We start from the raw sequence: 14,258 nt of genomic DNA, 5'->3' as shown, positions 1-14,258 counted from the left end.
GATAGAACTTGCTGGCGAGGCTCCTCTAGTCAGTCCGGGCCGTCCGAGTGGTGCGTCATCAACCTCGTTCCCAGGGTGTCATATTTGCATACGGTGCGTGCAATAAATTAAATGTGTCACGCAATAATAAATCAAATCGAAAACCATCCAGTGGATGAAGCCAAGAAATCGCGATATTATAGAGGATAAATAAAGAAGTAACCTCGCTAAGTTTTAGCTCTGCGCGTTTTCTCAAACTGAATATATTCGTCGAAATGTTGCGCACAAGTACCTCAATTGTACACCAATATGGCGGCCGGAAAATAATGTACATATAACATTTGGAACTTACTTGGGTTATCTAGGTGGCTGATTATCTGTACTGAATAATCAGACATTGACAATAACACTGCTGCTTATACGTATAGTTCTCAAATGGCTAAAAATCACGAGTTAATATATATTTTTTCGACAAACATGATCGTAACTTCATGTCACGCACCACAGTGACGGCTGAAATTCACACTGAGCTAGTTTTCAAACGAAGCACGCGATTGAACTCAAACGTTGTGAACAAATGTAAAATTAGCAGCTCTTATGCCTGATGAGAAAAAAACTTTGGTGGCTGTTCAGTATTGGATTTAAGAATTTCAATAAATCACATGAAAACGAACAACAGTTCTGTCTCGTGGGATGGGAACGGAGAGAAAATTCTAGAGAGAGATGCGAATGTACCGGTAATGTTGACTTCGAATTGATCGCAGTGTGAGTTGTAACAACACTCGTGCGAGGTAATCTGCGAGAGCAATTGCGTACCTGTAATTCGACAAATCCAGAGAAGGACAACTTACTATATTGTCCGAATGGGTAATGAACTTAAAGAAACTCCTTGGGTATTGTTGTATTGTCCCAAAATTTATTAGCCGCGTCTTGCATTTCACGCGTCACTCATGTGGTTTCTAAGCGACAAAACAATCCCGTTCGGTAATTTATTAAAATATATGCTAGCCATAGTAACACACCCAACGAAACTGTCAACAACACCTCAATTGAATACCGGTTGAAGCAGGTTTTTAATCCCGCCGTAAAATAACTGGATGCTACCGAGGGAGGGATAGACACAGTCAAAACAGATAACAGTTGTATTTTGGCTAGGTTTTGGGCTTAATACCCCTCACTTCCAACCTAACATAAAAATTTAGCTGGTCTATTTCGGTCCAGGCGGGTTTCACTGCTGCTTCTCACAAATATTTTCCTCCTATCTCTCCCTCCCTCAGTTAAGACTGTTATGCAAATTTATGCAAAACCTATTGTTACGAAAACCGGTTTAGCCGTCAACACGCGGTTGCCATGAAAATGAGCTATAAAGAGCGCTCAAAACCACTGCCCTGCCTTAATCAAACGGTCACTGTCTTCTATCGAAGCCGTCGCCTTACGAGTGAAGACTCCAGCCCAAATTTAACCAGAAACGTATTTGACTGCTCGTTTAATAATCCTACATCAAGATGGTAAGTATAGTTCTTGTTTAACGGCCATAGATTAGCTAAATGGTTGCGATATTGAAAATCGTGTCACTGTGCAATTTTGCAGTGATCAGCCATAATTGACTACCGCGCTTTTAGTGATGAACATTTCGCTTTCCATATAATATGGAAAAGCCAATGCGTGTATATTATCTTTCAAATCGCGCGTAGTTACCACTGTATGTAGTTAAGTTGCTAATTTCAAACTGTTAACCTCCTTTTATCTTCTTTACCCAAGCGTGAGTGTATTTCAGTCCACGTTGGCCAAGCCGGAGTTCAGATCGGCAACGCTTGTTGGGAGTTGTACTGCCTGGAGCATGGAATTCAGCCTGATGGCCAAATGCCAAGCGACAAGACTATCGGCGGAGGAGACGACTCCTTTAACACGTTTTTCAGCGAGACTGGAGCAGGAAAACACGTTCCCCGCGCTGTGTTCGTTGACTTGGAACCAACAGTCGTCGGTAAGACAACGAAAAGCTTCTTCTATTCTCGGTTTTTGCCTTTCATAAACAACAGAATTGCTTTTAGAGTACATTTCTTCGGACTTTCGATCGCGCGTCATCGACAGATTTTATTCAAGCAAGCGAAGTTACGAGAATTCCAACCGTCGAACGTCATTCGCTTGACTGTCGTATGATTTCCTTTGTCCTTATTGTTGCGTAACAACGCGTTACGATTAATTATTAACTCTTAAGATATTTGGATCGAAACTCCCAGCTAGAAATGATATTTATGCAATGGCCTTACGTTCTAAATATCGTTTATTTTGGGGAATTTTGTCTGAAGAGTTTGGCGGTACATTATTACGCTAATTAGCAGTGGTTGTCCAAGAAGTGTGACCATAGCAACTACTCCCTACTGCTGCTGTAAACATCAAATCTGCTTGAGCAAACCTGGATATGTAGATAGAGGAACAGTTGAGAGATCTTGAAAGAAAGTGAACGGAATATTTCACATAAATTTCCATTTTTCACATTCATACCAGTTCATCTTTTTTTGAAGCCTTTTGGAATAAAGGGTGACTGACTAATTTGTTACAAGATCTTAAATGTGTAAAAGTGCTCACTAAGCATTTTACTTCCAGATGAGGTCCGTACTGGAACATACAGACAGCTTTTCCACCCAGAACAGCTGATGACCGGCAAAGAAGATGCTGCTAACAACTATGCTCGTGGTCACTACACTGTTGGAAAGGAAATGATTGATCTTGTCTTGGACAGAATCCGAAAATTGGTAAGCCAATTTCAAACTGCAGAAGAGTTTTGTTGTAGTCTTACTACATAATCAGTGACTGATGTTTTGGTTTGTCTGTCTTGTTAGGCTGACCAGTGCACAGGTCTGCAAGGTTTTCTCATCTTCCATTCCTTTGGTGGAGGTACTGGCTCTGGATTCACATCTCTGCTTATGGAGCGTCTGTCTGTTGACTATGGAAAGAAATCCAAGCTGGAATTTTCAATCTACCCAGCACCACAAATTGCAACGGCTGTTGTGGAGCCTTACAACTCCATTCTGACCACTCACACCACCTTGGAACACTCTGACTGTGCCTTCATGGTGGACAATGAAGCCATCTATGACATCTGCCGTCGCAACTTGGACATTGAGAGGCCAACTTACACCAACCTGAACAGACTGATTGGTCAGATTGTGTCCTCCATCACAGCTTCGCTCCGTTTTGATGGTGCCCTGAATGTGGATTTGACTGAGTTTCAGGTATTTATCAGCTTATGATACTAATTTTGGTGTACTAGCAGCTTCTTTCCAATATTTAATTTTGGTTACATGTCACTTGTAACAGAATTAACTTGTGATTTCTATTATTCCTGCAGACCAACTTGGTGCCATACCCACGTATTCACTTCCCTCTGGCCACCTATGCTCCTGTTATCTCTGCTGAGAAAGCTTACCACGAGCAGTTGAGTGTTGCTGAAATCACCAACGCTTGCTTTGAGCCAGCCAATCAGATGGTTAAATGTGACCCACGTCACGGCAAATACATGGCCTGCTGTCTGCTGTACCGTGGTGATGTGGTACCCAAGGATGTGAATGCAGCTATTGCAACAATCAAGACCAAGAGAACCATTCAGTTTGTGGACTGGTGTCCAACTGGCTTCAAGGTTAGTTTTGGAACTACGTAAAACATGAGTAACTCTTATCTTCCCCTCCCCATCCACTCCCTGACTGTACTGTACAGTTCTTGTCCACTGTCCATTGTATTACCAGTCAACTTTAAGACAATCTTTGTATTATGTGTGGCAATATTTAGTGTTGTACTGTTGTGGGCCAGAATAACTGATGTGAAATGTCATTGTATTTTTCAGGTTGGAATCAACTACCAGCCTCCCACTGTTGTTCCTGGGGGTGACCTGGCCAAGGTTCAGCGTGCTGTGTGTATGTTGAGTAACACCACAGCTATTGCTGAGGCCTGGGCCCGTCTGGATCACAAGTTTGATCTGATGTACGCCAAGCGTGCTTTTGTCCACTGGTATGTGGGTGAGGGTATGGAGGAAGGAGAGTTCTCTGAGGCTCGTGAAGATTTGGCTGCATTGGAGAAGGATTACGAGGAAGTTGGCGTGGATTCAGTTGATGCTGAAGGCGAGGAGGAAGAAGGAGAAGAATACTAGACACGTTGTTACCTTTTTGTCAGAAAGTGTCCTCTGAAAATTGAGCATTAAAGATGTGTTTTAGTTGAAGAAATTTGTTGTAGTGTCTTTCATTAAAACGGTTTAACAGACCTGACAGTCGTTGAAAGGACAAGATACAGCTGTAGTATTAAAAAAAGCTCCCAAAATGAAGTAGATGAAACATGCTTGACCCCAAAGCCAGGCCTCGAAGCAAATCCACTCTGTACTGTTTACCTCTTTCATCCGTCACTCGATCTATCTTTGAAAACATTACATATGCTTTATGTAACAGTCGAGGTCCCCAAACGACCAGCACGATACGACAACAATATCGCTGAAAGTTGAAAGTACGCTTCCCAAAGCCGAGTAGACCTCACCCGTTGCCCCACCCTGATCTCTGTTGGACCTGAAAGAGAATTTATGAATTTATCGGTAAATTGATGAAGGTACTTGATATCTCGAAGGGTTACAGTGAAAGCTGGTGTTAGCCCCTTGCGAGCAGAGCCGCGTCGATCTTTCTTATCTAGGAAAGATCGAAGCGACTCGCTCGCGGGATAAGCTGATGTAAGTGAGCCCAAAGAAATTAACGGCAGACTTAGGAATCGGGCTATTTGATTTCGGCTGTGATACCAAGATTACTGTCAAACTCGAATATCGACCGAATTATGACTGATTTGAAAATGCTTTGTGGTTGTGCAATATATCCTCTGTTAGCCTTGATACTATTTTAAACAAAGAGAAGTTCTCATGGGAACAGCCCTCAGGGGCAAGTTGACAACCACTTGTTAAGTATTACACCAGGTGACCCTGACGTCACTCGAGCAAGACGAATAAATTGGTCGCGTCGCCCGCGGAGTCTGATAACTCGGTAGCTGTCAGTTGCAAATTGTCTCTGTTCGTTGGTTGCTTTTCGAAGGAGGGATCATTTAACTTTCGGCGATTATTTCTTTTTGAACTTGCTTTTAAAATCTACAACATTTCAAAATGGTAAGTTTAACAGCACTTTATTTTCGTGATCACACCGCGGCTTAAAGGTTTCGGATAAGAGATGAATTCTGAGTGAGCAGGTGGTGTTCATCATTTTCGACGAGCTATAGATGATTTAACTTAAACCTCGGATTCTTCGAAGTAGCGCTTTATCACACCGTGAATAATACTTCTAAGATGATTTATTTCAAACTTTTTCTACTCCAATGTTTACCGAGAGAACAATTTTTGCATTTTTATTATATTGACTCAACACTTTGTAACTTCATAACAGCGTGAATGTATTTCAGTCCACGTTGGCCAAGCCGGAGTTCAGATTGGAAACGCTTGTTGGGAGTTGTACTGCCTGGAGCATGGAATTCAGCCTGATGGCCAAATGCCGAGCGACAAGACTATCGGCGGAGGAGACGATTCCTTTAACACGTTTTTCAGCGAGACTGGAGCAGGAAAACACGTTCCTCGCGCCGTGTTCGTTGATTTAGAACCAACAGTTGTCGGTGAGTGAAAAAGCATAATTATACTGGCGAATTGGGAAAATAATTATTGTGTTCGTATCATGAAAATAAATCGATAATAGTTCGATTACAAAATATTTGTTCTCGTCGTGGCGGTATTCATATGCATTTTTAAAGGAATAGTCTGGAACCATCAATATTGTTTTCCGTGGCAACGTGGCATTATATTAGAACGACAGGGTATAAGGTGATGGCAGTGGCACGCGAACCTTTTTAAAAACCAAAACACGTCGCTAGTGCACACTTTCGTAAAACGTGAACAAAGCAGTATTCTTACCGAGACGACACGAAAAGAAATATTTTAGACATAGCTGGATTTAAAAGTTTTGCTATGCATGAGTTGGCGAATTCTTCGTGTCGAATATAATTTATGTTGCTTGCTGAAAACAAAATATTGGGCATCGAATATTGAAGGAAATAGCAATTTTCAATGGAATGATGGGTTCCTATTATTTGCGGATAGTTTTGGCTTACGCTGGTGAAGTCTTTCCGTCATCCCTGTCAACAACAGAACAAATTTAGTAGTTATTTACATGTATACAGGGTACAGGCTAAAATTTTATTTAAGTTATTGTTTAAGGCAAAGGTCGGCTGGTGGCGAGATTTATCTTGGGCTCCTTTAGTGATAAAATTTGTTAGACTGCAGCCGTCGAAACCAAAACAGTTAAAATCATAATTCTCAGCAATATAGTTCATAACTGTTAACGAGGACATAAACCACAATGATTCCGTTTGAAAAATGTATGGTGAATTTCCACAACCCTGAAGCAAAACGAGAAATTACGCGAAATGATTAAACGCAATCGATCTTTCTATACGCGCCACGCCTGTAAACCAATAACAGGTACTCAACAACTAAATTATAAATTCATTTCAATTTTCAATTCTATAGTCTAATTTTTCATTTCATTGATTGTAAATAACAATCCGTGATCATCTCTATTGTTTAAATGTTTCGCTTGACGTGTGATTGTAGAGCTCAGATTGGTTAATTATATCAGAGTCTCTTAGCCGGTGTAGTCTGGGGACGAGGGCACACGGACGAGTCTTGTTTCGTACGTGCTTCTGACAGTGAAACGCCTAACAGAGGGTGGCATTAATGCACTTTCGTTGATCCGTTTTCTTCTATCCCTCACACAATCAAATATTCTCATTGCTTTCATTGCAAGCCAATACATTTAGAAACACTGTTCAGTGTGGATAAGGTCTGAATCTAAAATTATATAATCTGCCTCGCTGTTGTTAGTCCGAAAAATAACTAAACGACCATTGGCTGTTTCAGATGAGGTTCGCACCGGTACCTATCGCCAACTGTTTCACCCAGAACAACTGTTAACCGGCAAAGAGGATGCCGCTAACAACTATGCTCGCGGGCACTACACTGTTGGAAAGGAAATGATTGATCTTGTTTTGGACAGAATTAGAAAATTGGTAAGCCATTAACCAGCTGGTAAAACTACATTTCTTGAGGAGGGCTGCTGTTTCGTTTTTGTTTTAATGGTCTGACACTTTCTCTGCACAGGCTGACCAGTGCACAGGTTTGCAAGGTTTTCTCATCTTCCATTCCTTTGGTGGTGGTACTGGCTCTGGATTCACATCTCTGCTTATGGAGCGTCTGTCTGTTGACTATGGAAAGAAATCTAAGCTGGAATTTTCAATCTACCCAGCGCCACAAATTGCAACAGCGGTTGTGGAGCCTTACAACTCCATTCTGACCACTCATACCACCTTGGAACACTCTGACTGTGCCTTCATGGTGGACAATGAGGCCATCTATGACATCTGCCGTCGCAACTTGGACATTGAGAGGCCAACTTACACCAACCTGAACAGACTGATTGGTCAGATTGTGTCCTCCATCACTTCATCACTCCGTTTTGATGGCGCCCTGAATGTTGACTTGACTGAGTTTCAGGTTGTTTTCAGTAACATTAGGTGATAATTTTGTTAAATTCATAAGCAAATTATTCACCGAATCTAATGTCAGTCGCCAAGACCACCGTCTCTTATTTTGAGACCACTGATACTTATTTTGTTGTTCTAGTGATTTGCTGATACTGAATATCTTTGCGGCCTAGATAAGATTTCTTTTTGACCTAGTCAAACGTGCATCGTCAGTTCCGTACACTTGTAAAGTAACATAATTTGTGCAAAAATAGAGTAGTGGTAGCCAGGAGCTAACACTGTGTTTCCACTGATGAAGGCTTAAGCACCAGCCGAAACGTCTTGAATGAAACATTAAAAAAATAGTCAGTGTTAAACAATTATCTCGCATAATATGTGCAAACTTAGCCTTTATTTCCATAAATTTTATTTTTGTAGACAAACTTGGTGCCATACCCACGTATTCACTTCCCTCTGGCCACCTATGCTCCTGTTATCTCTGCTGAGAAAGCTTATCACGAGCAGTTGAGTGTTGCTGAAATCACCAATGCTTGCTTTGAGCCAGCCAATCAGATGGTTAAATGTGACCCGCGTCACGGCAAATACATGGCCTGCTGTCTGCTGTACCGTGGTGATGTGGTGCCCAAGGATGTGAATGCAGCTATTGCAACAATCAAGACCAAGAGGACCATTCAGTTTGTGGACTGGTGTCCAACTGGCTTCAAGGTTGGTCGCAAAGTCTGCGTGCAGTATAATTAACCCTAACTATGTTCTCCTCAGTTCCTCGCATTCCCCACATGTTATTTAGTTGTCAGAGATACGATCATTTGGGAATGTACTGTATAGATTAGTGTTCAACTCTGGACATCAATTCATACTGTTTAAAAATTTAATAATTTGCGTTTTTTTAGGTTGGAATCAACTACCAGCCTCCCACTGTTGTTCCTGGCGGTGACTTGGCCAAGGTTCAGCGTGCTGTGTGTATGTTGAGTAACACCACAGCTATTGCTGAGGCCTGGGCCCGTCTGGATCACAAGTTTGATCTGATGTACGCCAAGCGTGCTTTTGTCCACTGGTATGTGGGTGAGGGTATGGAGGAAGGAGAGTTCTCTGAGGCTCGTGAAGATTTAGCAGCATTGGAGAAGGATTACGAGGAAGTTGGCGTGGATTCAGTTGATGCTGAAGGCGAGGAGGACGAAGGAGACGAGTACTAGACAAGCGGTTTATCATCACAGATATCAGTTAAACTACTATACTTTTAAAAAATTCGCCATTAAAGATCTGTTTCATTAGACTGGATGTGTGGTAGTTTATTTCGTAGCGCAATTCTCAGTAACTGCGCAGATCCAGAAAGGGCGATATTTCCCTATGCGACCGCAAAAATTGCCCAATGCAGTATTTCCTGTATTCTGAAGATCATGATTTGTATTTTGGGCTTTCTGATCTTGTAACCAAATACAGAGCGTTTTTAAGGACGGACATCTTTTCGTTCAAATATGGAACTACATTATTTGAAAGCTTTCTGTGGGGTAGCATGTTAGACGTTTGTTTTTCCCTCCCCCCATGGGGTTATGTGCGTACAAGAGTACGTGCGGCACCAAAAGCCATGTTTTTTTTAGCCATTTTGGCCTGAAATAGGGTACGCAATTCAAGAATTCAACATACTCGATAAGGATTACACAATTCCAATAGCAATTTCAAACCCGAATTTAATTAACTGCGGTTCGTCCGAATAAAGAAATCAAGTGTATCAAACTGACTAACGTGCCGGCCAAAGCCTATCACAGATCTATAATCCGAACCAGAAGCATATAAACAATCTAGGTGATATGCTTCTGTCCGGAATTAATAATGACAATAAAACTTAAAGCTTTAAACTTTAAGTGTCAAACCATGTAGCCTGGGAGAACTCCAATAAGGGGACACAGACTAATACAAAACAAAAAACTGAGAAGACTAAGATATCTACACTAAATTATGAATAATGCAAAATGCAGTCTGACATGTTTCTGAGAGAAAGCTAACCTTACAGGTAATGTTAACTTGGTTTACGATCCATGATCCGAACTTCAAGACGAGTAGAGTCCGGAATCCGGGCTAAAATGCACAGCTGATCCACGATCTACGGTATTTTAGAAATCCGCGAATCCCCTCAGTCCGCAGTCCGTGCGCTCTTGAAGTCCAATTAACCGCCCACCCTCCACCCCGACCCTTCCTCTGGAAAGATTGCGTGACGGCCCAAAGTTATTATGGGATATGCTCTTAGTGAGCACGGTGGTAAAGATGTCGGCGGATTGCGCGAATCTCTCAAAGACGTTTTATGGTCGTTCTCTGCCACAAAACCTGATTGATTATCGGTCTGCAGAATCCAAAACTCGCTTGTGTCGTGCTCTTCAAACTGGCTATGCTGTTCCATACCTCTCTTTGTCCTCATGTTTTAATACACAAGCTGAACCTGCATACTGCGGTGTTAGTACACTAGCCATCATTTTAAACGCGTTACGGATTGATCCTCAGCGCATTTGGAGAACTATTTGGCGGTGGTATTCAGAGGAACTTTTAGACTGCTGTCGTCCTTTAGATGATGTGAAGAAATCTGGAATAACTTTGGAAGAATTTGTTTGTTTAGCAGAGTGTAATGGGGCTTCTGCTTTCCTTGTGCGACCTTCTGACGCTAAAGAACAATTTGAAAAGTTTGTACAAACCTTAGAGCGAGTTTGTACTGGAGATAGACAGGAAAAAGGTGAAAATTTGGACGAAGAAAATCCAGAAGAGATTATGGCCATATCTTATTCACGGAAAACTCTTGGACAAACTGGGGATGGTCACTTTAGTCCCATTGCTGCAATGGACAAGGAAACGAGCTCCGTGTTGCTGTTTGATACAGCAAGGTTTAAGTATCCGCCATATTGGGTCCCAGTTGAGCTGCTGTTTCAATCAATGTTACCACTGGATAGTGCAACAGGCAAGAGTAGAGGTTACGTGCTCTTGAAGGCCAGACATGAATTTCAAGGAAGGAAAGTATGCTGTATTTTGAGAGAGAATATGGATGAGGATAACACCCCTCGAAGAGATTTGCCAGAACCCAAGCCAGCTTATGAGAGCGACCAATGCAGTTCGGTGCCTTGCAGTGTTTGTACTGCCTCACCACTTACCCCTTCCCCTTCTTGACAGTAATAAATGTAATAACTAAGACACTTGCAATGTCTATAGAATAGAGGAATATCAGGCATCTTAATTGTGGTCTGGTTTGAACCCAAGGTTTAAGAAAGAGGCTGACTCCCCTTCAGTTGTCTCTTGAGAAGTGCTGAATGTATGATAGCCATGGCCAAGGAAACCTGGATGAAACCCCTCGTGCTCATGCTTCCATTGTTAATATTCAATGGACCTTTGAGACAACTGGGGCAAGTCTACAAAAATGGTGCACTGGTACAGTTCAACCCCTATTAAATGGCCACCCTCAGGGAAATTGATTGTGGCTGCTTGAAAGGGGTTGGCCACTTATTAGAGGTAAAAATAGCATGTGTAGCTGGCGGGATTTCACTCTCGAGTGCTTTTGTTTTGGCGGCGAAACCATGAACACAAGCAGTAAAGCCGCAGGTTCGCCGCTCGCGAATTTCCTCCCAGGGCACGAGGAAAAAAATGGCAGCTTCGCTGCCATAGTTTATGATGGGCTTTTGTTAGTGGTCTTATCGATAATGATGAAAAAGTAGCTTCTTCTAAGAAACATATGCAGTTCAAGACAAGAGTGCAAAAAACATACCCTATTTATGACCAAAACAGCTGAAAAAACATACCCTTTGGGGCTGCACATATCTATATAGCCCATATAAGGAACACCCCCCCCCCTCCCCCGCCTCCGGGCTGTAATCAAATGTTAGACTCAACTCTGGTTACCATATAAAGGTAACTAATAGTATTCCCTCCCCCCCTCCTCTTATCCCCTGGATGGAATGCTATTCCATTGCAGGATTAATTCCCATTAATTCCCAGTAGGTGGATAAGATTATCCACCAGATCAATTGCTGTCTATTGGGTTCTCGTTGAGAAAGCAAATTATGCAATGCATTGAATAATGATCTATGTGGTGGATAGCATAATGCTTTCTTTCAACTGAATTACAGCTGAACTGTGTAGAGAGGCGCACTGAGAGAGTCAAGTGTCTTTCCCAAGAACACAGCATAGAGTATAGTAGATAGGGCAGACTGCAGCAGCAGATCCAGGAATTTTCTTAGGAGGGGCTGCACCACTAAGGAAAGTAGTAACTGACTGGTGAGGTAAACAAATTTTAAAAGTGAATACAAAGAAGAAGGCTTCATCTCAGAAAGGGGTGTGCACCCCCTGCACTCTCCCCCTAGATCAGCCCCTGGACTGTTAAACAGCTAAGATATTTTAATACAAAAATAAACATACAGTTGTATTTTATCAATGTGTACAATACACAGTTAAATGATTCCTACTTTTTAAATTATTTGTAAGCCCCTAGACTTCTTTGCAAAATGTTAGTCTGTTAGGTTTGAAATCAGACAGTTTTGTGTGTAATAAGGGGCATAGTATTTTCTGGAGTTCTGGTGTTGCTAATGTATGCAAAAATGACAATAACTTCTAGTCTGATAACCAGGTCAAGTTTTGTCTCTACATGTATTTACTGATTGGTGTATGATAAAATTGATATTTTATCATTTCAGCAATTCTATATGCAAGACTAGCAGAAATGATTACTTTATGGTTTAAGACGTATTATTAAATATGATTATCATAACTGTAGGTAAATTTGATTCATATTAGGTGTACTTAAGGAGACTGTTTATGTTTAAGTATTAAATGATCCCAATCTGGAAAGTAATCTTCTTTTATAGCATAGCAGTGTGCCTCTAAGTTCTTTAACTGTGATCGAATCAGTTTAGCCTGTGGACTGTGTGGAATATTCCAGAGAAACACTGCAACTAATCCAAACAGTGCAGCATCAAGAAGGCATGGCTTGTTACCCATCACAAACTTTTTCTTTCCTAACAGCTGCGACACAGCCCTCAAGTCTTTCTCTGCAATGCTGTAAATTTCTTGTCTAGAGTGCCGTCCTATTCCATGACTCCACAGGGACCGACCCATGTGGTAAGATACAAACCAAGACACTATATGTTTCAATGGAATGGGCATCACTCCAAGCAAGGGTGACATTCTTCTTGTATCCATGAGATCAGCCACAAAGCTGTGATATATTAGTGTCCTGTTTGAAATTAAACACAGGATTACTTTTTTGGAGCGGTTTTCAGTTGAGTGTCAAAAGTAATTAAACAATTACTTTGGTTTTGGTTTTGGTTTTGGTTTTACTACAGTTCGAGATTAGCTGAGAAGTCTAATTGGTAAGTAATTGGTTTTGGTTTTGGTTTTATGACACTAAATTGAAAACCGCTTTATAATAAATAAATAGTACGTTTGTCAAAGCAGACCATTTTACCTAGGTTCTGAGAAAAGCTTTTGTGCCAGAGAATGAGAGAATGTTTTTGATTACCAATGATTATGTTCCTGTACAAATAAAAAAGTGTGGGCTTAAGTGACATTGAATTTTTTTTTTCTGGTGACCATGTCCTTCTCCATTTGGCACTAAATACTTATAGTAGTTGGCAACAATTCCCTCTTTGAACTTCAGGCTCAACAGATTGCTCCAAATAAACTTATGGTTTCTGCATTTTTGACAACATCAACTAAAACAGTGGTAGATCCAGACCTTGAGCTAAGAGGGGGTGGGGCTCGGGTGGGGGCGGTTTGTTTTGCTGGCCCTGCCGGCTTTTCTTCCTTCTGTGATTTTCTTTTTTTTTTTTTGGCAAAATAAGGGGGGCCCAGGGCCCCGGGCCCCTCCCCTACATCCGCCACTGCTAAGAATGTCACAGCTCCTGCAGTGCAGTGATGAAAGGGAAGCGGGGGAAATGCGCTAAATCAATATAAAATGTGGAGATTGACAAGACTGAAGATAGCTGATACTAAAGAGAGAGCTGCTAAACACATCCATAGTAATCAAACTTACTATAAAATGAAACTGATATAATATTGTTAAACTTCGTACCAGTAAGTATTCTCCTCGAGTGTGACCAGCATCGAGTGTGCAATAGCTTTTTCCACAACACTCAAATGGGCATCTGGGTCAAATTGAAATTCTTCGTTGAGGAAACGGATTATAAAGTTAGAATCAGCAACGGACTTTCCATTGTATTCTATCCATGGAACTTTCCCTTTACTCGACATATTGAAACTGTAATCGCTCTCATAAGGGATATTGTTCATTCTTAAGTACGCTTCTAACTTGAGACACGGTGGAGAGACATTTAAAACTCTGTTATTTGGTGGCATTTGATGAAGGACAACCGTTCCATTGCGGCCCTTCCGACTTGACTTTGGTTTCAGTTTTCTAAAAACTAAAATCGCCTGTACCACCAGTAGAAGAAAGATAGAAACACAAGCGCTAACAACAACACCAATCAACCTGTACAAGTCAATCGCCATTTTTGATTGAGCTGTGGAATGTAAAGAATTCAAGCTATGTGAACTCAAAACGAGGTTAATGACGTCATTGGACGCCATCTTTCCGTCTCATAGAACGAAGAGCGAACGGTGGATAACAACCTAACTTTTCATGAATTTTAGCAAATCCAGGCGCTGTAGGGACCATCAAAATGCCGAAAATGAAAATTTTAGATTGTATAAAATAGCCCTTAAGGATTTTAGGTCGGAACGTTGTAGTTTTTCTC

The 14,258-nt window shown here is 41.4% G+C and overlaps 4 protein-coding genes across 5 annotated transcripts; 3 read left to right on the top strand and 1 right to left on the bottom strand.

Annotated features, from left to right (window-relative positions):
* Nucleotides 1–1,352: 1,352 nt before the first annotated feature.
* LOC110061049 (tubulin alpha-1D chain) lies at nt 1,353–4,199 on the top strand. Its single transcript, XM_089280038.1, has 6 exons — nt 1,353–1,487; nt 1,741–1,963; nt 2,587–2,735; nt 2,823–3,215; nt 3,332–3,619; nt 3,824–4,199. The coding sequence occupies exons 1-6, from the start codon at nt 1,485–1,487 to the stop codon at nt 4,124–4,126; spliced, it is 1,359 nt and encodes a 452-aa protein (XP_089136164.1). The 5' UTR covers nt 1,353–1,484; the 3' UTR covers nt 4,127–4,199.
* Nucleotides 1,355–8,806, top strand: LOC149097707 (tubulin alpha-1D chain-like). 2 transcript variants are annotated; one of them, XM_089280040.1, is made up of 6 exons: nt 1,355–1,487; nt 5,388–5,610; nt 6,911–7,059; nt 7,151–7,543; nt 7,951–8,238; nt 8,424–8,806. In XM_089280040.1, exons 1-6 carry the CDS (start codon nt 1,485–1,487, stop codon nt 8,724–8,726), a joined length of 1,359 nt encoding a protein of 452 aa, XP_089136166.1. In that variant the 5' UTR covers nt 1,355–1,484; the 3' UTR covers nt 8,727–8,806. The 2 variants fall into 2 exon arrangements, with proteins under 2 accessions (XP_089136166.1, XP_089136167.1); XM_089280041.1 differs by lacking the exon at nt 1,355–1,487 and adding an exon at nt 4,959–5,113.
* A 947-nt stretch (nt 8,807–9,753) lies between these two features.
* On the top strand, nt 9,754–13,066 carry LOC110063027 (uncharacterized). Its single transcript, XM_020769981.2, has one exon. The coding sequence runs from the start codon at nt 9,769–9,771 to the stop codon at nt 10,681–10,683; it is 915 nt and encodes a 304-aa protein (XP_020625640.2). The 5' UTR covers nt 9,754–9,768; the 3' UTR covers nt 10,684–13,066.
* Nucleotides 11,887–14,110, bottom strand: LOC110061055 (failed axon connections homolog). The gene is made up of 2 exons (XM_020767873.2): nt 13,577–14,110; nt 11,887–12,739 (listed from the first exon to the last, which is right to left on the bottom strand). The coding sequence occupies exons 1-2, from the start codon at nt 14,089–14,091 to the stop codon at nt 12,307–12,309; spliced, it is 948 nt and encodes a 315-aa protein (XP_020623532.2). The 5' UTR covers nt 14,092–14,110; the 3' UTR covers nt 11,887–12,306.
* Between the last annotated feature and the right edge of the window lie 148 nt (nt 14,111–14,258).

Source organism: Orbicella faveolata, unplaced genomic scaffold (assembly GCF_042242905.1).
Source record: "Orbicella faveolata isolate gen_17 unplaced genomic scaffold, um_ofav_v1 contig_47, whole genome shotgun sequence".
NCBI lineage: Eukaryota > Metazoa > Cnidaria > Anthozoa > Scleractinia > Merulinidae > Orbicella > Orbicella faveolata.
The sequence above is the reverse complement of the archived record's forward strand: the minus strand, read 5'-3'. Positions and strand labels throughout refer to the sequence as shown.